Raw genomic sequence first — 24,528 nt, 5'->3', positions numbered from 1 at the left:
TATTATTGCTTTTAGTCCTACAGTTTGAGATAGATGCAAGTTTCAAAATACTGACATCTCTGCTGGTGGCCTGCAAGCAAGGGCAATGTAGTAATTCCACTGCATTCTAGAAGCACATATGGTTAAGTGCTGTGTGACTGCTTGCCTTCAGGCTCCTCATCTTCCATAAGGTCAGACCGTGCCAAGTCAGAGCAATTTGCAGAACTTCACAATGAATGTGTGTCTCAAATATGAAATTGTACAACTGGAGATATAAAGCAAGTGTTCAGAGAGTAATTCTTCAAAAACAAAGTTGAAAGATTACAACTTAACCTGCATTTACTAATGCTGGGAACACACAGTGAGGCAGCTCTTTCGAGGTTGTTGTTTTTTTTTTTTGGTAAGGTGTCCAAGCATCCACAATGATCGAGTAGTTGCAGAGCAATGTATGGAAAAACAAAACAAAAACCAGCAGTGGAAAGTAACAGCTTTCTTTTGGGAACTCTATGCTCAATGACAATTTTTGAAGTGAACACCAAGCTTCTCCAAAACTCAGGGCAAACTAGAGATCCAGCTACAAATAAAAAAGCTGAAGTGGAGGAGAGCAAAGAATCAATAATTTGAGTCAGAAGACACCATAAAACAAGCTGCTAGCTCCAGGACTCTTGTACCTTTGAACCTAAAACCCCTGTTTAAATTAAACTAAAAGCTTGTGAAAAATCAGTTCCAACTCACATGATCAGCAATTGTCCGTCCTAACTTGTCCATTCTTGACCCAGCTTCTGCAATTTTCTTTGCTGCACTAATCACATCAGATGTATTTTTCAGTGGCCCTTTCCCTCTGCAAAAAAAGAGAGCACAGCACTTGTCTATTAGAATCAGGAACACAAATCAAGGACATTGTTGTTTCTCAATTCTCTCCAGCTGTACAAGAATGGCTACAACTAGGCTGCACTAATGTGGCACTGAAGCACACTGTAAAAGATTGCTTCATATTATTAATGTATGTTTCAGATATAAAAAGGTAAAACTTGTGAACCAGGTTCTTCACATAGTTCTGTATCATACTACATATTGGAAGGAACCAAAGAATTGTGCAGGTTGTTCTGAGTACCTGAGGAGACTGCGTTTGCATTTCTTGAACACAGATCCCGCTACTTTCACAAAAAGAGGATCTTTTACAGGTTGGTGGGATCATATGTACCGTATTTTTCGCTCTATAACACGCACCCGACCATAACACGCACATAGTTTTTAGAGGAGGAAAACAAGAAAAAAATATTCTAAACGAAACAGTGGATGTATGATTTTTGTGGTTCATGCTGTGGCCACAGACATGTGATCTGACGGTGAGTTTCGGGTAGCCCAATGCAAAAATCCTGAGGATCCATGCTTTGTAACCACGTTTTTGCACCACTGCGGCCCCAGGCAACAGTGGGTGCGTGATTTTTTTGGTGCAAGCTGTAGCCATGGACATGCTATGTGATCTGATGGTGAATTTGGGGTGACCCAGTGCAAAAATCCTGAGGATCCATGTGGATCCGTGCTTTGCTCCTTTAAAGCAAGCAGGCTCTCTGTCCCTCTCTCCTCCCCACTCAGCGGCTCTTCTCCCGCTTTGCTGTTTCAAAGCGAGCCACGGAGGAGGGAAGGAAGGGGAACCATGAATCCTCTGCTCACGACTGCAGCAGATCCCCCCGCCATCCATAGGCATTCGCTCCATAACACGCACAGACATTTCCCCTTACTTTCTAGGAGGAAAAAAGTGAGTGTTATGGTGCAAAAAATACGGTATGTATGCGTATATATACAAACCTATCTAAATCTCTCCAAACAAACAAACAAAAACAAAAACAAACAAGGCAGGCCCAAGCTCTTGGACACTCCTATACTCTTTGGAACACAATCATTAACCTATAATAAAAATAAACCAAAAGTCAACTAATTTCAAGTGTCGGATCATTAAATTATTGCAATATGCAAAACAAAACACCCTTCTCTGCTTAATATTTAAGTACTATGAAACCTTATTTATTGTACTCTATTTTAAAATAAATATCATTTTGGCCCAGTTTTTCAGAATACAGATCACAAATGGAACACAATTTCTATGCAGTTTCCTGGAAGCTCCATGTATGCATCACAGATAAACAATGTAGGAAGTTACATTTAAGTCTTCACAAAATGTGGGATTTCCAAAATAATTTTGAAATTATGTTCAGCAATGCATGTGCTGGAGAGAGCTTTAGTTATTCAGACATTTATTATTTATTTCTACAATTATACGCCACCCTACAGCAGTGTTGAATGGTTTATTTAAATGTAAAGGTTCATCATTGTTGCACCCGATGTGTATGTCTTTAAGGGGCCAGAGCAAGGGCCAGAGTAAGATAACGAGACCCAGCTTTACAGCTGTGAAGCATAGCAGGTGCTGCTGAGTTGTATTTGATTAAGGTGTGTCAGCATTTGGGTGTAGTATATAAGGAGCAGCACCTAGCTCTCCCATTACCCTGGGGGATGGGTTGGTGGTTGGGTCTGGTTTGGTTGTTAATGTATTTAGTGTAAAAGGAGTTTTTGTTTTTCTTATTAAAGCCTTGTTTAAGTTATTTTTGAGTCCTTTCTTTTTAATGCATGGTCTCCCCAGCAAGCTCTCTGCAGCGTTACCAGACTGCAAACAGCCAACATCTTTGGTTATGGGCCCAGCTGCTGAGTGGATGACTGCATATTTTTGGACTCTGAGAAAGGTTTGAAAACTCCTTCTCCTGTTAGCGTAGTTCTGTGGGTCTGGAAGAGTTCCAGAATGGTTGACCGGGTTCCTGAAGCTGAGAAGGCTCTGGTCTTCCCACAGCTAACAGATGAGAACTATAGTTTATGGTCTTTTCGGGTGGAGGCGCTTTTGACCTCTAGAGAAGTATGGACCTATGTAACTGATGACCCTCCTGACCCTGTGACTAATGCTTGGTCAAAAGGAGATGCAAAAGCCAGGGCGATAATTAATTTGGCAGTCAGTGACCAGCAAGTAGTCTATATAAGAAATAAGAAAACTGCCAAAGAAATGTGGGACAGTCTTGCAGCAGTGCATGTTAGAAAAGAGTCAGCATCTGCATTGACGTTTTTCAAGCAGTTGTACCAGACGAAGTTGCAGCCTGGTGGTGATTTGGCAGCACACTTGAGACGTCTGGAGGCAATACGTGGCGAATTAATTCGAAGGGACATGGACATACCTGATATTCAGTATGTTTTTATCATTCTTTGTTCCCTTAATGAGGACTTTGATGGTATAGCTAGCCAGATATCTGCTGTTCCACCAGCACAATTAACTGTGGAAGGGGTGACGGCAAGATTAATGGGCGAGTTGGATAGAAGGGAGGCTTGTGCCATAAGCACTCCTATTTCCAGAAGTAATGAGGAACGCCATATGCAAACCTGTGGTGATACAACTGCATTTAAAGCTGCAAAGCGTTGTTGGTTCTGCAATAAGCAAGGACATTTTGCAAAGGACTGCAGAGCCAAAAGAAAGCAAAGTACTCCCAAGCCTGTTTCTGTTCGTCAGTCACGGTCGTCAGCCCAGCAGCCGACATCGTATAGTAGAGGCAGAAACGAGCCGCGAGTTTTCCATGCTAGGACAACAGATCGTAAAAGACTTAAACATGCCAAGTGGAAGTCTTTTGTTGTGGACTCAGGAGCATCTCAGCATATTTGCAACGATCGAAGCTTGTTTATTTCTTTTGAAGAGGAAATTGGTAATGTACATTTAGCCAATTCACAAGTCTTGCAGTCGCTTGGCAGGGGTACTGTTAAACTTGACTCTTTAAACATTACAATAGCGAACTGCATTTACTGCCCGTCAGTGGACAATTTATTATCAGTAAGGTGCTTTGCTCGTCAAGGCATAACTGTGCGTTTCTTAAAGTCAATGTGTGAGTTTTTCGATGGGAACAAACGTCTATTATATGCCCGGGAATCTGATGGTTTATATAGACTGTATTTTCGCACCTACTCCCAATCGCCTATAAATTGCAGAGCAGCACAGTCAAGCCAGGGGTTGAGGAATGTAAGGCCACATTCCGGGTGTGTCCATGAGGCACACAGAATTCTGGGACACCTGAATTTTGCTGATGTAATTAAGACAAAGAATATTGTTGATGGCCTCAACTTAAAACCATGTAAATTCTTTATGCAATGTCTATCCTGTTGCAAGAATAAGATTAAGGTTGCACGCAAGGGTAGGTGCTCAGCTAGGAAAGTAACTGAGCCATTTGAGCGTGTACATTGTGATTTAGTTGGGCCACTCCCACCATCATTAGGAGGTTCTAAGTACTGGCTTACTCTGATAGACCAGTATAGTAGATATTGTTGGACTTATGCAATAGCTGAGAAGTCCCAAGCATTTGAGAAGTACAAAGTTTTTTGCAACTGGGTAAAAACGCACTTTAACAAACCAATTAAGAACCTGTTTTCTGACCGGGGCGGGGAATTTGTTTCTGAGGATTTTGAGAAATTCCTGGAAGCGCAGGGGACTACTCATGAGTTATCTTGCCCCCGAAGTCCCTGGCAAAATGGGCTTGTTGAAGTTGTGCAGCGTGACCTACAGGCAGGGGTTAAAACGTATCTGCACGATGCTAATCTGCCCAAAGACTTTTGGGCTGAAGCGCTTAGTGCGTTTTGTTATGTTAGAAATCGCAGTTATCATTCTGGTTTAGATGTCACCCCCTATGAGAAGCTGTTTAAAAAACGCCCTAATCTGAAATACCTACGCATTTGGGGTTCAGATGTAATTATGCATTATCCCGCTAAGCAGAAATTGGGTGAACGTAGTGTCCAGGGAAAATTAATGGGCTACCAGCAGGGGGCGTACAGAATTTACATACCAGCAACTGGCAAATTTCATATTACCAGAAGCATGATACAAACTGTAAATTGGAATGGAGTTGCTGTCTTCCAAGATACTGATGGTATAGATAATACTGAGGAAGAAGCAGCAGCAGCAGGAAATGGTGCTTCTGAATTAATGGAAAAAGACAAAAAGTCTGTTGAATCTGATTTGTTTGATGATTTAAAGTTAAAGGGACCCGAGGGGAGGTTAGATTCTCTTGAGTTTTCTGACCATGAGCTTAGCCTACAGGCATCTCTTCAATCTGACAATGATTTACAACCTGAAACTAGTGGTTCACTTAGTCCCATTAAGTCTGAGGAGTCTGACTCTCCTTCTGGACTAAGACGTTCAGATAGAAAGAGACAGAAGCCGCAACGTTTTGCAGATGAACATTTTAATACTGTGTATGCCAATAAGGCAGTTTTTGAGCCAAAAAGCTACAATGATGTTCAGAAATTACCTTAAACACACCAAACATTATAGGTTGCAGTTTACCTCAAGTATTGACAAAGGTTTTGAAATTTTCTGCGATGCATCTCATGCAGTGGAACAAAATAATTGCAGGGGTGTGTCTGGTATGGTGTTTTGTTATAACGGTTGTCCATTTGAATGGAAGTCCCAGACATAAACCATTATTTGTCTCTCCACAACAGAGAGTGAATTATGTGCATGCGTTCAGGCCACTCGTGATGTAGAATGGTATCTGCAAGTATTTGCAGACCTACAGATGCAAGTAACACTACCAGTAAAAGTTTACCTTGATTCCCAGAGCGGACTTGCTATCCTGTGTTCAGAGACCAATACGCAGCGCACTAGAGTCTTAAGGTTACGTTTACAGTTTGTAAAGAAACTAATTGCTGACGAAATGATTGTATTTGAATATGTTCCAGGTGACAATCAAATTGCGGACATTTTTACTAAAGCACTTCCAAAGGTTACACATGAAAGACATGTACAAAGTATGCTTTATGTTTTTGTTCCACAATGATGAACCGCAGGGGAAATGTTGAATGGTTTATTTAAATGTAAAGGTTCATCATTGTTGCACCCGATGTGTATGTCTTTAAGGGGCCAGAGCAAGGGCCAGAGTAAGATAACGAGACCCAGCTTTACAGCTGTGAAGCATAGCAGGTGCTGCTGAGTTGTATTTGATTAAGGTGTGTCAGCATTTGGGTGTAGTATATAAGGAGCAGCACCTAGCTCTCCCATTACCCTGGGGGATGGGTTGGTGGTTGGGTCTGGTTTGGTTGTTAATGTATTTAGTGTAAAAGGAGTTTTTGGTTTTTCTTATTAAAGCCTTGTTTAAGTTATTTTTGAGTCCTTTCTTTTTAATGCATGGTCTCCCCAGCAAGCTCTCTGCAGCGTTACCATACTGCAAACAGCCAACAAGCAGAAGATCTCTGGATAGCTTGCCAGAATCAAAGAGAATAAAATGAAACATAGCCAATGAAAACCAGAAAGACTACATTAAAACAGAGTAGAGACTTTGCAGCACTAAAATTCTAAAGAGGACAGAAGGGAAAAAATCCACACAGCTAAGGCAGTATCAAACCCACATTATAGTTTAAAAGGCCAGGGACAATAAAAAGGTATCCAGCTGCTACTGAAAGGACAAATAACGGAAAGGCCCCCTCAAAGCCACATGGCATTCCCCAGTTGTAGAGGACACTTAAGAGAAGAGCCATGGATAATGATTTCAAAGTGTAGGGAAGAGGTAGTCTTCCAGATACGGAGGTCTCAAGCCTTGAAGGATTTTAAAGGTCAAAACCAGTTCTTTGAATTGGGAACGAAATGAGAAACATGAGTTAGGGGAGATGGCAAGGTACAAGCATATTATATTCAGAATACCCAGTTCCAGTGTGTATTATTGTACCTATATTCTGCACCAACTAAAGCTTCTCACTGTTTTTAAAAGAAGGCCCACACACATCACACTGGGATGTTTCCAAATGAAATTTTTAGTGCAAGGACTTCTGCCCAAGCAAGAGAACCATCTCTTTCTAACTCCACCCATGCTCCCAACTACAGTGGTGCCTCGCAAGACGAAATTAATTCGTTCCGCAAGTTTTTTCTTCTTGCGAGTTTTTCGTCTTGCGAAGCACGGTTTCCCATAGGAATGCATTGAAAATCAATCAATCCCCTCTTTTGAAGCAAGGGGCGGAGGGGAGAAGATCGCTTCTCCCCGTTGCCGCCCCTTGGTTCAAAAGGGGTCCGGGGACAGTGGGGAAGACGCGCTGCGCTTCCCTGCTATCCCCGGAGCTTCCGGGGCAAGCTTTGTTTTGCGAAGCAAGCCCATAGGGAAATGCGTCTTGCGAAGCGGCTAAGAAAACGAAAAAACTCCTTCGTCTAGCGAGTTTTTCGTCTTCCGAGGCGTTCGTCTTGCGGGGTACCACTGTATCTGCTCTGAAGTGTGTGTGTTTTTTGGTGGGGGGAACCCAAAACAAATTGGCACAGGCAAACAGGGAAAGGAAGTATTGGTGCACTAGGTGGAATGCTTGCACTAACAGCACTCCATTGGATACAAGCTACTGCAGTAATACAAATGACCCAGACTTGGATCATTGAAGCCAGTCTCTCTTTGCCCCCCATAGAGAGCTCTAGCCTAAGATGGTAAAAAGCGTCTCATGACACACCTCTAGATACAAAGACAGGTGAGGTGGGACTGCAACCTCCTCAAGGACAGGGTGAACCACAACTGATCTGGGCAGATGAACCATGCACTAGCAGAACCTCAGTCTTCTCTGGATTGAGCTTCAGCCTTTCGGCTCTCATCCCATTACCATTGCCAGGCACTGATAAAGCACTTCCATAATCTAAGTTTTATCCCTCCCTGGATGATCTCATTCAGTGGCTTTGTGTAGATGCTAAACGGCATGGGGGATGAGATGGAACCCTATGAGACAAGGGGCCATGAAACGGAGCAGAAATCCCCCAGCACCACCTCCTGGAAGTGGTAACCTAGGCACGAATAGAACCACAGCAGAAAAGTACTATGCACATATAACTTGGACAGGATCTTGAGGGGATCCCATGGTTGATGTTAACAAAAGCTGCTGGGAGATCCAGGAGAATCAGTCCTCTCTCTCTCTATGCTAATCACCACCCTGCAAACTGACAAAGGCAGTTTCAGTACCAAAGCAAGGGCTAAAGCCAGATTGAAAACAGACAATACTAGTTGGGTCAGTCAATAGCATTTAGGAACTAATGTAAATCTAACAGAGCCTTGTTGGACAAAGGATATGAAATAAAGTTGCCCCCAAAATGCTTATTTAGATGGCATGTCAATAAGGAATCCTTACCTGGTAAAATCTGTCATTTCCATCATAATCATGCACATCTGTTTTGCCAGAACAATGATATCATTACCACTATCATCCCATTTGGACACTTCAGCATCCAATTTACTCTTTTCTTCCTGGAAGCTGGCAACTTGTTCAGCGATTTTTGCTTTTTGCTCCTGAGGGAGTTGAGCCATGATAGCCTGGAAAGAAGAATGGTTCCACATATAATTACTTCCATTCATTGGCAAGGTGGCTTTTCAGGTTATTTTCACTAGCCAACTAATTCATAGGGGCAGAATCAAATTATATCTGAAAGGATGAGAGGAACATTTATTTCCATCTTGATCCATATCTTGCACCTATATGAATTATCTACCATTAGTAGTACAGACTATTGGGAAAGAAAGTCACTGATAAAAGGCTGATTTCTGAAGTCCTGCTGAGAGGAAATTGCTAGCATCCTGAGGGAGCCTTCTTTCTTTCCCCCTCCTTTTCTCTTTGTAGAGTACAATAGCCTTTACAGCAAGGTGGTTCACACCATTATAGAATCACTGCTGTAGAGTTCACCTACCTTCAGGTAGATAGCTAGAAATTAAATTTATGTTTATTGTCAAGAACAACCTCTTGAATATTGTTCAAGAGTGCTCAGAAGCAAAGCTTTGAAGCAAGAACACATCCTCCTACGTAATTACCAGATCATGATGTTCCAAATTAATCTAGGATTGGATTTTGGGAGTTTAAACACACACTGTCTACAGACAAAATTGTAGGGCTATTTCACCAAGCGAAAGCAAATTATAACAGAGCTAGACCACTGTTGGGCTGTATGAAACAACAGGATAACCCAGGGTGCCTGGCTTGAAAAGGCATGTTTATTCACAAACAAGTAGCCCACCTGCAGTTTCAAGTAGTGTGCTGGCATGTCCTCCTTGGAGCAGTGCCACTTGAATTGAAGCATCTCCTTTAATTATTGTGGTAGTGTTCTGTGCAAACACACTGCATGCACGTATACACAGAAAACTTAGAAATTACCAATGGCGCTTGGCGAGAATTACCTCTGGTCTGCTACAATTTTGTAAGGAAGACAGTTGCCAAGTTTGACGTTTAGCATAAAATATACATATGAAGGACTATTTGGTTGCAACACAGAAGCTAATCCAGTTATTGAAGTATTACATTCAATTTTGGTATCCATCATTTAAAAGAAACCTGAAGAGGAACTGGAAAGAGTTCAGAATAAATACCGTATTTTTTGCTCCATAAGACTCACTTTTTCCCTCCTAAAAAGTAAGGGGAAATGTGTGTGCGTCTTATGGAACGAATGCAGGCTGCGCAGCTATCCCAGAAGCCAGAACAGCAAGAGGGATTGCTGCTTTCACTGTGCAGCGATCCCTCTTGCTGTTCTGGCTTCTGAGATTCAGGGGGGGGGGGAATTATTGTTTTCCTCCTCCAAAAACTAGGTGCGTCTTATAGAGCGAAAAATACGGTAGTTTGGAAGCCATGCAATCTTAGGAAAAGTAAAGGAATGTGAAATCTGAAGAGAAAAGGTTGAGGTGGCATAATACAAGGAGAAAATAAATGCTGTAATAAAGACGAGCGAGAGAGTTGAGACCAAATATAATGGTGTCAAGTGGCAGCACTTTATATGCTGGCAGCAGAACAAAATAGTCCTAAGTAAGGTAAAGGTAAAGGTACCCCTGCCCGTACGGGCCAGTCTTGACAGACTCTAGGGTTGTGCGCCCATCTCACTCAAGAGGCCGGGGGCCAGCGCTGTCCGGAGACACTTCCGGGTCACGTGGCCAGCGTGACATCGCTGCTCTGGCGAGTCCTAAGTGGTACATTCTAATTAGTGAAGAGTCAGTGTAGTGCAGTGGTTAAATGTTGGACTCGGACTTGGGAGATATAGGTTCAAATCCCCTCTCTGCCAAATATCTTACTGGAGTGGCCTTGATTAAGTCACCATTTCTCAGCCTTGGCTAACCTTCAGGGTTGCCATGAGGATAAAGTGTGTGTGTGTGGGGGGAAGAGAACCAAGTATTCCACCTTGCAGGAAAGGCAGGATGTAAATATAACCTATAAGCAAAGAAATAAACTTATCCTTGGCTATTAAAGGGAATTCTAATGCAGTTATCAGATTAGATGTTCTTATCTGACGATCTTGTCTATTAGGTCTGTGGTTCTATTACAAAATGTGGGGCAGAAGGAAAGGCAAAACAGGAATAGAAATGCCATTTATCAGATTACATAATGATTGACAAACAGCTAAGACTCATAGGTTTCAAGATAGTTTATGAACTCACTGGGATAGGTGAAAGGATAGGGCCAGAAGAGTTCATGATCTTTGGGTAAAATTATCTTAAGGCTAGGGATTAACTAGTGTGGCAGGAGGAAAGTACATGCATCAGAGGGGAGAAGCAACTAAGGATGAGGATAGCAGAGGGCGTGATATGAGGGGGTGGAGCTGGACAGTTGAACAGGGCACTTGGATATGTCATGTTCTGATCCAATATGGACTGCCCCATTGGCAACCTTTTCTTTCCGTTTTGATTCTCCCTCCTTCCCCAAAGCAGAAAAGAAGGAAGAAGATGGTTGGAGAAAGATGGATGTTAAGACAATGTTATGGGGTAGACAATAAAAAGGTAATACACTTCTAACCCTTGAAACACATCCCCCCCCCCTAAAATGCAGAAGCAGAGAGGAATGCTAGCCTGTTGATTAAAGTATGATCAAATATTCTGCATATGTTCAGCGAGATTTGGAACAGTTGGCCTTACTCTTGCACTTTGGCCTGCAATAAGTTGGTCATCTTCAGTCTGAACGCTTGTTCGGCTTCTAACATCAAAGTCTTCTGTCTCAAAGTCTGAATCATCCAGTTCTTCAGGAGTCTGGGAAAACAAAAATACAAAAAGTCAAGAGCAATTCAGTGAACTAACATCTCTGGGGTTATTCCCTCTGGAATGCATCTAATTTAAAAGCTTTAAAACTAAACATGAATGAATTTTCACATTTTGTGGTTTACAGATAAGCAGTTAGAAATGGCACCACCACATGTGCTAAATGTACGGCTTGTGACATTTAAAGCATCCTGTAGATAATTTGATGGGGAGATTGAATATAAATGTTTTAAATAAGTATTTTAAAAACTGTGGACAACTGATTTGGGATGCACATGTTAAACTGCAGAGCATCGTGCCCATCTGCTTCATTAACTGATACTCCAAGATTAAGCCTCCTTCACATTTTTTGTTGAAGACAACTAAAATAGGATTCACAACACTTATAAGAAACTCCCCATTTAGAATGATGTAAGGCTTCAGAGAAGAGGCTCAAGATTTGGGAAGTTTGATATTTATTCTGGCTACTGTATGTTTGTCTTTGTTACCTTACAATCTGCTCTGAGTCTCAAACATGAAGCTGGACGGCAGTCAGCGAAAGTAAATGCAACAATCTCTTTGTTATTATAGCTCTATCTGCAACAATTTAGTATTAATTTTTGAAGGTAATCCAATAGTTCAGAGCGTTACTACTCTGGATTACAAGTCGACCCAGTTAATATATTGCTTTTCATAAGTTTGGAAAAATGCAGCTACCATTTCATTCATCTCAGTTTCTTTCCTCCGGTTGTTAATAATCAAGATGCCATCAGTAGCAAAGCATTTGACTGTATTAATGGCTTGACAACAAGCTATACTAGTTTCATCTGAGGTTAAATTTATCTCCCTGTCAACTGAGGAAAGTCAATGTTTGTCTTCCTACTCAATGAGATAATGAAGCCCTTGCTCCATTTTGAACTTTTATTAGTAATACCTAGTATACAATATATGTTGCAGTAAACTTTTGCATTTATTCTACTTATGGAATGAACTCATGTAAAGACCAACACAGCAGTGAATGCGTGAGCTTGGCTTCCCTAGGCAATTATGAGTTGTTGACGCTGTGTTGTGACAAGCAGCGATCTGCTATAGCTTACTAATGCTTGTATATACAATAAGCAGACATGCAAACTCATCACATAAAAGTTGTTTCCCAGCACAGAAATAATTTCTGTGAACAAAATTGTATGTCAATTTAGCCTTGGGACTCATAGTGGCAGTTTCCATTATCTAACCAGAGACAGAAACTTAATGCACTACCTAGATGGGCTCAGGGTGGGGTGGCCAACATAATACCTCAGATATTGTTGGACTCAAACTCCCATCAGCTTCAGCCAGCAGGACCAATGGTCAGAGATGTTGGGAGCTGCACATGGCTATCCCCAATTTAGTGTATTAGGATGGAGGTGAGAAAGGAAGGCAGGGACAGCTCTACTCTCCCAGTTTAGCTTGCTTGGATAATAATAATAATAATAATAATAATAATAATAATAATAACAACAACAATAATAATAATTTATTGGTACCCCGCCCATCTGGCTGGGTTTCCCCAGCCACTCTGGGCGGCTTCCACAGAGACCAAAAATACACTAAAATGTCACACATTAAAAACTTCCCTGAACAGGGCTGCCTTAAGATGTATTCTGAATGTCAGGTAGTTGTTGTTCTCTTTGACATCTGGTGGGAGGGCGTTCCACAGGGCGGGTGCCACCACCAAGAAGGCCCTCTGCCTGGTTCCCTATAACCTCACTTATCGCAGGGAGGGAACCGCCAGAAGGTGATGGGGTGGAGACGCTCCTTCAGGTATACTGGGCCGAGGCCGTTTAGGGCTTTAAAGGTCAACACCAACACTTTGAATTGTGCTCGGAAACGTACTGGATAAACTACTTTCACCAGTGTGTGCGCGCAGGGGTGGATTTCATAGAATCATAGAGTTGGAAGAGACCACAAGGGCCATCGGGTCCAACCCCCTGCCAAGCAGGAAACACCATCAGAGCACTCCTGACATATGGTTGTCAAGCCTCTGCTTAAAGACCTCCAAAGAAGGAGACTCCACCACACTCCTTGGCAGCAAATTCCACTGTCGAACAGCTCTTACTGTCAGGAAGTTCTTCCTAATGTTTAGGTGGAATCTTCTTTCCTGCAGTTTGGATCCATTGCTCCGTGTCCGCTTCTCTGGAGCAGCAGAAAACAACCTTTCTCCCTCCTCTATGTGACATCCTTTTATATATTTGAACATGGCTATCATATCACCCCTTAACCTCCTCTTCTCCAGGCTAAACATGCCCAGCTCCCTTAGCCATTCCTCATAAGGCATCGTTTCCAGGCCTTTGACCATTTTGGTTGCCCTCCTCTGGACACGTTCCAGTTTGTCAGTGTCCTTCTTGAACTGTGGCGCCCAGAACTGGACACAGTACTCCAGGTGAGGTCTGACCAGAGCAGAATACAGTGGCACTATTACTTCCCTTGATCTAGATGCTATACTCCTATTGATGCAGCCCAGAATTGCATTGGCTTTTTTAGCTGCCGCGTCACACTGTTGGCTCATGTCAAGTTTGTGGTCAACCAAGACTCCTAGATCCTTTTCACATGTACTGCTCTCAAGCCAGGTGTCACCCATCTTGTATTTGTGCCTCTCATTTTTTTTGCCCAAGTGCAATACTTTACATTTTTCCCTGTTAAAATTCATCTTGTTTGTTTTGGCCCAGTTCTCCAATTTAGGGCTGTGCGAGTGGTGCTCAACGCACTGGGTGCTGAGACGAGGGGGGCATTGTTTCAAAGCCCCATAAGCGAAGCGCTAGGCTTTGGGAAGGAGGTGCGAGACTCTGAAAGGGTCCTAGAATCCTCCCTCCCCCTTCCCAAAGCCCAGTTAGCGCTTTCCCAGCTTTGGGAAGGAAGCAGGAGGGGTTCTAGGACTCTGCCAGCATTCTTGTACCTCCTTCCCAAAGCCAGGTGCCTCCTTACTCACCTTTGGGAAGGCAGTGTGAGGGCTGGGGGCGCGCACTGTGGCCTTGTACAGGGTGCCATAGTACCCAAATCTGTCACTGGTGTGTGTGTGTGTGTGTGTGTGTGTGTGTGTGTGTGTGTGTCTAAAAACTGGAATACTTGCAGCAGGGGAGCAAATAGGTATGAAGCAAGCTCTGACAAAAGAATCTACAGCTGCTGAGACAAGGTGCAATATTTCAATTTTCAGGTTTGGCTCATGTTATTTTTCTCTCTCCAGTACTGATACAACTTTTGGGGAAAGTATATATTCTATTTGAATTACAGGAACATAGAATGGAAAAAAGAAGTTGGGGAAGTATTACATGAAGCCACCCTCATAATCTCATCTGGGAATGCATGCCGATCTCTGCCTTAGAATACAAGTGATGCCAACGTGGTAATGTCACAGCAGGTCATTGTAATTTTAAAGCCCCTTTAATCTAGATCCCTATTTTAATACACAAAACATGAGGAAATGAAGATCTGCCATCAGTTGTCCTGTAGTTTAATCTTGGTTAGATAAAAAAGGTTTATCCTCCCAGCTTTTACATTTTCAGTACGTATTGGCTTAATTCAAGGTATACACAAATGCTTAATATTATCATGCTTTACATTTAAATGTTGACAATTAATGAACGGTATTAGTTAAAACTTCCAGTATTTGTGATTCATTCCTATACTTGCTTTGAAAGCTTTCTACCATCTTTCCAATTTGCATTTTAGATTGAAATGTGAAGCTTTCAATAAAAGAGCTTTTCAACATGGGCCCAAGAAGATGAGACACACTTTTAACTTAATAGTCTACTGATTCATTAGAATTTGAGTTTCTGCATTTGGTAAAATTGAAGTAGCAAACAGGCTGTCTTTTGAATTTGCTTCCTGAAGCACTAGATGTAATCCTAACATTATAGGGGTTTCTTAGATTTATTCCCCCTGCTGTGACCTAAGAGCCTATCAAAACCTGCTTTTTTATCTTAGCCTTGACAGTTCTATTCTGTGTCGTCAATCCTAAAGCTATTTATCTGACTCTTAAAAGTTTCAAAGCAGCTGTAGTAAATTAAGAGTGTTAAATACATGTACAGAATCACATAACAAGATAAAAACTTAAAATATCTTTCAGCTAAATAATTAAAAACTTTTCGGGGGAAGAACGAAAAAAGTAGGTGGTCGTACTACTCCTAAAGAGATATTTCTAGCACAAAGATACTTGATCTGAACACAAATCACATATATGTCTAAAGCAGGGGTCAAGAACCTTCAGCGCCCCCGCTCCCCCAAATTTGGGCCAACTGACATTAGAGAGCCAACAATTAGGTAATGCAGTCTAAGAAATGTTAGGTTTCCACACCACTGTGCCCCTCTAATCAGAGGCACCAGCATCAATTGTCCTGTAAGAAGCATCCCAATGAATTTATGTTCTGATATTGTCTTACTGTGATTGCTGCATACTGATGCAAGTTGTTTCTGAATTCTTAAAAAGCAAAGTATACAGGTGAAACTCGGAAAATTAGAATATTGTGGAAAAGTTCATTTATTTCAGTAAACATCACAATTATAACAAATAAAGGCTTGGCATATCTCGCTTTGCATGTCATGAGTCTATCTCATAAATTAGTTTCACTTTTTAAGTTGAATTACTGAAATAAATGAACTTTTCCACAATATTCTAATTTTCCGAGTTTCACCTGTATATTATGATAAAAGGAATAGGTTACCATATTCTGGACCAGTTGTAGCTTTTGAATGCTTGCCAAATGACAGCTACACATAAAGCATACTGTAGTAGCCAGTTATGAAAGCATTAATGAACTAAAAACAAATGTGTGACGTTAACTGTGACTTGACTTTATTTGTCTCTGATATGTCTTTTAACTGTCATAATGACCTATCACGGTTAAAACATTTGGGAAGTGATCACAATTGTTTACATAATATATAAACAAGATCCCATAAAAATTTGCAGGTAATGGGTGGATTTAGGGGTATAAGCAGTATTTAAGATTAAATCTGTGTCATGTGTTTTTAGTTGAACAGCATTTATTGTTTCATTTTGTATTTTAATTGTTATATATACCTTGAGAGCTGCCCAGAGGGCTTATGCTGTGAAGCAGCTGTATAAATTTAGAATGCGTGTGTGTATATTTTATACAGACACTCTTAGTGCTATTGTACTGCCTTATTGTTTAATAAAAATGTGTTTGAGAAAACCAGTGAATGCTATTTTAAGGAAATAAAGGCTGACTCACTCTGATCATCAGCACTGCTTTTCTGATGTCACGAATTCCGTCGTATACCAATCGAGAAGCATCGATGAATTCATTTTCATCCATTGGTTGAGCAGGGTCAGAACTCAGTGCTTCTACAGCAGCTTCTACTTGTTCAGTAAAACGTGGCATAACTAAAGAACACAGGGGAAAAAAACATTCCGCTTACCAGAATACAATAAAATTTGTGGCTCTTAGCATGCAGATTCTGCAGTAACACAATACTGAAATGCAGTTTTTTAATCCACAAACATTACTGGTACAACTGTTCTTTCAAGGAAATGTTACAAAACACACACATTCTGATTTCCTAATCACATCCCTACAAAGGGCAAATAATACACACAGGACAGAAACTTAAGAAAGGTGGCAATGTGACTACATTCATGCTAGTTTTGTACATTAATTGTATTGTGCATTTGAAATGTGTACATATGAAAAAGTTTTGCCATGAGACATGGTGATGGTGATGTTGACCACTCAGAAAACATGAGTTGCTGGGTGGTATACAAATGCCATTAATAAACAGGTTGGTGCGTTCACCAGAAGGTTGGTGGTTTGCTTCCACCTGTCCAGATCTGGCTCTGGAAAGGATTCCTGCATTGCAAGAGGTTGGTCTAGATGACCCTTGCGATCACTTTCCAACTCTACAATTCCATGGCTGCTAATTAAAGTTATTTTGTTGGGCCATATAAAGAATACTAATTTGTTAAGATGCCGTTAGTGTGACAAAAAGACGAGCAAGAAAATGGAGTCTGCCAGTGCAACGGCAGATAAAATAATATATATTCAATTTTGCATTTCTTGCCCTGAGTCCTGGCTAGACCAAAGCTAGTCCTGGCTAGTCCAAAGCTCTCTGCTTTGCTGGTCAATTTCCACCTGGCCTGGGGGTGTGGGGTCCAGATCAAAGTAGTTGCTGAAGGTACCGGGGACCTTCTTGCTGTCAGTCCAGAAAAGTATGCTGCTCAGGATCCTTAAAGACTATCAGGGTGGGGGTGTTCTGGGGCTGCTGTTGGGGCCAAGATTTAATTTTGGGGATCCACTGTATCTTCATGATTATGCTTTTGTATTTTGTTGTTAGACCTTATAATTAATTATATAATTTTATTGAGTATTTCTTAAGAAAATGTTTTCATCAAGTTATTATTCTCCACGTTGTGAGCTCCCCTTCAGCATAGTTTACTATGGAAATGCAGCCAGCATACAAATAGATGATGTTGATGATGATAACTAAGAAAATTTTAAGTAGCCACGGTGACCTGCAATGAAGCATTGAAAATGCTGACCCCAAATGTACTGTGCGTTACCAAGATCATCATTGCAGAAGAGGAATGCAGGATAGTGATACAGGAAATTGGTGTTGGAGCAAGATGGAACTACAGTGGTACCTCTGGTTATGGACAGGATCCATTCCGGAGCTCCGGTCGGATTCCGAGGTTTTCGCAACCATAGGTGCCCATTCTGCGCATGCACACGGCGTGCTAGAGCACTTCTGCGCATGCGTGCACGGCGAAACCCGGAAAAATACTTCCAGGTTTGCCGTGTGTGTAACCCGAAGGATACGTATCCAGAGGTGCACGCAACTAGAGGTACCACTGTATTCAGGCTGCCAGAAGGATTCTGGCTTATCTGTCATCAGCACCACCAGAGACGTTTGATGGTACAATCAATGCTACATTCAGGTCAGTGGGAAAATAATTAAGATGCGCTTCTGTAGCTCAAACTCAATCCAACTCAGTAAATGGGGCACAAACTTTGGGCTCTATCCAAGAGGCCTCCACCCCTCTAGGGTTGTATACCAGGTGGAAAGGCACAGCATTTTGTACAGTGGGGGAGCTGTTGTCCTGCTCTTTTCTTGCTTCCATTTTCAGGGCAAGCACAGCCACACCAGAGCCAGATGTGACTGCAGTAGTGGCACAAAGAATTAATCTGATGCCAGATTTTAGGATTTGCACAATTAACCTGTGAAAATTAATGCTGGAAGTCACATCTGTAGATGAATTGGTTTGAATTCTCCTTTCATATGCTAGAAGGAAAACTCCATTGATTGCAAAATCTTTCAAACAATTGAAAACTAGCACATTTAGCCTAAATAAAAAAAATGAAGTTAAATTCTGTAACATCCTATGCACTATACTGCGGCTCTGCACAAAGATGCAGTGGCAAATTATTTTAAGCTCAAGCTACTAACTAGCACAAACACAGCACTGTTCATAGTGCTCTAGGACTGAATATAGTAGTCATATGGCACTAAGAAATCCCTCTGAATGATGATATTGATTTTATGATTAATTCATTTTAATTCAAGGTCAAAATGAAGTAATTGTCTGCTGTGGTTTTATACATGGACAGAATGGTCATAAAAAATTCCTTCTGGTTTGCATTTTACAGTTCAACAGGGTATCAAACTTGCTTCCAGACCAGAAATGTATTGAGTGTGTACACTAAAATTAATGACATTTTAAGTTTACCAATTACAGTCCCGCTTAGCTCTCATCTGTGACTTTACATTTTTTTCTTTCAAGAGAGCAAACTTGTTCCATTAGGACATGAATTTTGGTACTGCAAGCCAGTAATTTCTCAGTGATTATATCCCAGGGATGGGATGTTGACTTGGACTGGTGGAACTTGTAGTTCAACAACATCTGAAGACTCTCAGGTCTCCATGACAGCTATTATCATCTGTACTTAGCATGGGGCTCACAGAACAATGCTATGGATAAAAAGACCCACATTTCAAGCAAACACTAGATTTAGCACTGAGGTTTAAACAGTTAATAAATTTGCTGTACCTACCGACACAAAGTTGTAAGCAGAAAGCACTGAACAGGGTAAGTATCTGAAATTAAAAGCCTGATGAGGTAGTTTATCTTACCTGTGTTTGACAGCAGCTTTGTTGCCTCCAGAACCTTTTCTGTATACACTCCAGGTTCATAATTATCCATTTCAGAAGTGACAACATGAATTACTCTAGCTGCACGACCACGAATTGCACCAGCAGTGCGATCTAAGCCATCAACATCTTTTTCTTGGAGAGCAATGACACATTTGTTTACATCTTCCAGAATATGATTCTCTGGTAGTAAAATAGAACAGAATAGAATTCAAAATTAACATTCTGACCTCGGTTGGTGTCTAACAGCATCAGTGCGGAGGGTGAAGGGGATTGGTCAAGACTGTGAAAAATCCAAGTCTTTTGTGGTTACGTGATGAGTACAAAATGAAGCAATTAAGAAAAAATCCCCTATACTCCCATTTCATGACTGAAGGAAATTGTAATCATTCACCAGTTCAAAGTCTATTTTATTTGCAATACGGGCATGAAATAAGTCACGTTCCAATCAACATTCTAAAACAGGGGTGGGAATCTTTAATTCCTTCCCCCATCCTGTTGAGAACCTCATTCCCTCAGTGATAGTCTGCTGGGGGCAGCAGATCATTTGCAGAGGGCTCCCCTGTCTCTTTCCCTCAGGTTATCCCGTTCTGTTCTCCTTCCTGCTCTCTTCCCTCTAGGTTCCCCACACCTGCAGAAAACCAAGCCAAAGGCCACAGGTTCCACCACCCCTCTTCTAAAAAGTTTTATAGATCAAATCAGACAACAAAGTGAGAGCTGCAGACAAAATCAAATACCCAAGAACATTCTTAATGAGAGATGGAAAGAGAATGCTTTTCATTTTCCTACATCTACTTCTTCAGGAAACAAAAGATCTTTCTGAAGCCAAAGAAAGATGAAGATGCTCAAGTTCTTATTGGCAATAATTTGTCTATGTTCCTCAGGCAGCTCTGACAATTTCACGCTTTATGGTACTCAATTTTCCAGATACTTCTGGCACTGAAGGTATTAAATGTTTTCATTGAAGCGGTATGCTCCTTTATGGAAAAGTGAGACATGTACTACAAGAAAGATTTTTCTTCTTGCTTTTGACATTCACCCCTCATTCCAAGTCCTCACACATGTTCCTATTCTTGACGTTAAACCATTCTGAAATAGTCTAATGTTAATCAGAAGTATACAAAGCGGTAGCCAGGCCACCACACTAGCCTTTGCAAACAGCTTGTTTCAAGTTTCCACTGTCTTTTAAATGGCACCATTGGAGAGCAACTTTATGCAGCCATTAGCTATGTAACTAACATTATTCAGCAAAGAGCAAACGAGTGAATGCAGAATGAAAATTAAAAAGCTGGAGATGCAGAACAGTTAGGATAGGGGATTCTTAGCACAGTATAAAATCCAGACACTGAATCCAGTGAAAGTGGATGTGCAGCACCAGGTTCCAACCTCCTCAGCTTCACTCTGTCATTGGCTAAAGTGTCTGTCCCTTCCACCCCAGCCAATGCTTTTAGGAAAGATCTTTATAGAGCGCTGTTAACGAAAGAAAGAAAGAAAGAAAGAAAGAAAGAAAGAAAGAAAGAAAGAAAGAAAGAAACTAATTATTAACGGAAGGGGAGGAAAGGCCTTCTGGCGGTTCCCTCATTGCGAGAAGTGAGGTTACAGGGAACCAGACAGAGGGCCTTCTTGGTAGTGGCGCCCGCCCTGTGGAACGCCCTCCCTTCAGATGTGAAGGAAATAAGCAGCTATCTTATCTTTAAAAGACATCTGAAGGCAGCCCTGTAAGTTTTTAATATTTAATGCTGTATTATTTTTAACACTTGATTGGAAGCCCCCCAGAGTGGCTGGGGAAACTCAGCCAGAAGGGCAGGGTATAAATAATAAATTATTATTATTATTATTATTATTATTATTATTATTATTATTACTACTACTACTACTACTACTACTACTGTGAAAAAGCCTTTTGGGAGCAGAAGGGGGTAGGAATAGTCAGACTGTCTTCCACAGCCCCAGAGAAGTAAAGGCTGCAGTTGTAGGCATCTGAGCTTGGCAGTACAGTGGTACCTTGGGTTACATACGCTTCAGGTTACAGACTCCGCTAACCCAGAAATAGTACCTCGGGTTAAGAACTTTGCTTCAGGATGAGAACAGAAATTGTGCGGCGGCAGCGGGAGGCCCCATTAGTTAAAGTGATGCTTCAGGTTAAGAACAGTTTCAGGTTAAGAACGGACCTCCAGAACGAATTAAGTACTTAACCCGAGGTACCACTGTAGTAAGATAATAAATAGTAACTACTGCTGAAGTCTGCAGTAAGGCTGGGTTGCAAGTTGCGTGTGTGGGAAATGTGGCAAACGGCTCCAAACTCACACAGCATACATTTTCAACACCTCATTGTCTACAGCAGCTCCATATATGGAAGGAGTGAGGCAGCCCAGTGGTATATTTTGCACTTCCACTACCAGCCTGAGATCCAGAGAAGTATCAACAGCAGTGAGGGCTTCTGTGTTTTTGCATATGCTCGCAGTACTTTCTAAAATTTGGATTGAGGAAATGCAGGGCTTTTAAGAAAAATTCATCTCATGGAGGTGAGGTTTACAGGAAAAGAAATGTCTGTTAATGAGTGCTCTGCTACAGTCCCTTTAACCTGTTAGTAATGTTAGACATCTGCTTTAGTGCAAGCCTGACATTCTAACACAACATAGCCATTGCTGAAGACAAGAGCTGTTCTAGTGACCTGGTATACTTCTTTATTTACATAACTCTATGCTGAACACCAACCGTAAATGACTGGTGATTGCTATCTCTAAAGTGCCCGAGGTAGTCAGACATTTTATTTTAAAAAGTAATACACAAAACCTAGCTGCAAGCCGTGTGATTAATAAAGTATTCAAAATGCTGCCTGAAAGAAAATAACATGCAAATTAAAGTTGGCATACATTGTATCTTCTATCCATTTATCCAAACAATTATGCCAGCAAATAAGTCAAGCAGCCTAAATAGACTAGTCTCCCAGCAATCAACAATAATTTATACAATAAACTTCGCTCTTTTGTACAAAACTGTTATCATTCAACAGCAACAAACCATAATGATTGTCACCTTATTGTATTGTGTGCACATAATGCAAACAGGAATTTCCAGAACTGTAGAAAATGTTTATTGGATAACAGATGTTAAGGAAGTACTGTTCCATGTACACCACAAATATGGGGGAGATGTATATATTGATGGCAGTGCTATTGACTGTACAATATAAGTTTTCCCGATGCTTCAATTATTTGTGGAAAGGAAATATCCCCCCCCCCGACCGGTGTGACCAAAAGAGTTCTGGGCTAAAAGCTGTGGTTGCCTGCAAATGTCTGCCTCAATGTGTTCACAAACCTCAGAAGACTGGATCATCTTACTGGAAAGTTTTCCTCCCTTTTTTTTCTTTTAATCTCACATTGTAAGACAAGTTCTCCTCCCACAGAACTGATAAGAGTATATCTACACCTCTTCTATCTTTATATATTGACATCTTCACCATCCATTTTCATTTACTTCACGCAACTGATGAAATACAGTAAGCCTGCAACTTATGCAGGGGTTACGTTCCAGGGATCACGCCTAATGTCAAAATTGTGTATAGTCAAAACATATGGGGTTCAATGTCAGGTGGATTGTCTGTCTTTTTGCCCCATATGTCTACTGTTTTGTTTTTGGCCAAGAACTTAAAGATAGGGCTGCCATATTTCAAGGGATTCTGCCCCGAACACTCCTTCCAACTCCAATATTCCAGGTATGTCCAGGACATATGGCAACCCTATTAAAGATAAATGTGCACAAGCCAAATGCTGTAGACTCTTGTCTACAAAAACTTGTGCTTGCTTGAGTCAGCTGCTACCATATTACATTCTTTGTTGCAGCAAACCAACGATGCTATTCACAGAATTCCAAAGGATATTCCTGTGCCACTGTAGCAGGATAAACAATAAAGCTAAACATAAAATAAATCTTAGCATTCTGCAGCCCATTACCTGATACTGCCAGGAAGTCATCAATGGAAGTGATGTCATCCACAGCATCTGTAAGCACACGAACTTGCTTTTCCCACTGTTCTTTAAACATCTCCATGTTTTCTTGAGCTAGCTTACTTTGTGGCTTGGCAGCCAAAGCCAAAGCTGCATTTATTACCTGTAATGCAAAGCATTTTTTTAAACACACTATGAATTTACCAATTTTCAGACTTTATGTACTAAAAATGAACTATGTTCTGCAAAACTGACAAATCAGTAGGGTTTTTTGACTGGGGGGAGTGGGAACAGAGGCTACAGCTGTTTTGGTTAAGGTTCCCTTGAGTTAATTCATGACAATAATCAAACTGGGGATTTTCCTGATTAACCTTTACATTACAGCAGCTCTCAGTATGAAGAAAAAGCAAGGAAGACTGAGGGTTCCCCTCCCCTAATTTAGATCTAAATATGTTTGGGATTGGCACAGAGTCTGCACATGTTCAACTGACTTAAATAACAATGTCACGGACACATCCTTTTACAATTTTGTTTTTCTTCTGACGTATAAACAATGGAGTAATGTCAAGCACACATTACGCCTTTACTCAGCAGAGAAACAGATGACAGAGGATATTATTTACCACTGATAGAACAACTCGCCAGAATATTTTATGTTAATAGCTTTAAAGCTACCTCTGGCTTATGCTTTATATTAAGAGACTACAATAACTTTTCTTTACGATCTGAAAAACCACCTACCCTACTGCGTTGATTTTAGCAGGCAAAATATTATTATACACACTAAAAATATATTTACACTCCCCACATTTCATACAGAATTAGACTATAGAATTCATAGGTCCATCCATAATTTACCTGAGGACAGAGGGCTTCAAGCTGGCTTGCTGACATGTGGACTAATTTCACACCTTCTTCGTTATTTGAGATAGAACAAGCCAAGTTGGCAACCTGTGCATATGACAGAAAGGTATTTTAGGAAGGTGTTTTTGCTTCTGGAATCAAAAGCTCTTCACAAGGAAACTGTTACAGTTTGCATGCCTTTTACAACTGGCAATAACAATTCTTAAATTACAAAAAAAAAAAACCCCAAACATTTGTAATATCCGATATTATTGCTTTACGCCCATGTAGAACTCAGTTCATTTGGCTATTCTAAAGAAAACATATACTTTAGCGAAATGTGTACTGAGAGTCCTGATCTATACTTTCACTTAGCCATTTGGCCTCTCAGAAGCATAGCCTGGTGTGGGAACATACTCCACTCATGTGCAAGCAGTTTATGTGCATCCAAAATTCAGAACAGAATACATTGTTGCCAATTGGTGCAGAAAAAGATGGCAATTGGCCATTTCTATAGATTTGCTTGGAACCTTGAGCTGCTATCTAGAGACAAGTCCTTCCATTTGCTTTCTGGAAGGGGAATGAAA

General features: G+C 41.1%; 1 protein-coding gene across 3 annotated transcripts in view; it reads right to left on the bottom strand.

Annotated features, from left to right (window-relative positions):
- The window catches only part of CTNNA1 (catenin alpha 1), a 74,116-nt gene that overhangs the window by 7,912 nt on the left and 41,676 nt on the right, over nucleotides 1–24,528 (bottom strand). For all 3 annotated transcript variants that reach the window (XM_053380497.1, XM_053380495.1, XM_053380496.1), the window contains exons 10-16: nucleotides 23,957–24,049; nucleotides 23,105–23,261; nucleotides 19,131–19,331; nucleotides 16,238–16,389; nucleotides 10,908–11,018; nucleotides 8,152–8,333; nucleotides 715–820 (exon numbers count right to left, since the gene is read on the bottom strand). In XM_053380497.1, coding sequence (XP_053236472.1) covers nucleotides 715–820; nucleotides 8,152–8,333; nucleotides 10,908–11,018; nucleotides 16,238–16,389; nucleotides 19,131–19,331; nucleotides 23,105–23,261; nucleotides 23,957–24,049 — 1,002 coding nt within the window. The remainder of the gene's footprint in view (nucleotides 1–714; nucleotides 821–8,151; nucleotides 8,334–10,907; nucleotides 11,019–16,237; nucleotides 16,390–19,130; nucleotides 19,332–23,104; nucleotides 23,262–23,956; nucleotides 24,050–24,528) is intronic.

Source organism: Podarcis raffonei, chromosome 3 (genome assembly GCF_027172205.1).
Source record: "Podarcis raffonei isolate rPodRaf1 chromosome 3, rPodRaf1.pri, whole genome shotgun sequence".
NCBI classification, from domain to species: domain Eukaryota; kingdom Metazoa; phylum Chordata; class Lepidosauria; order Squamata; family Lacertidae; genus Podarcis; species Podarcis raffonei.
This window is presented reverse-complemented; position numbering and strand designations above follow the sequence as displayed.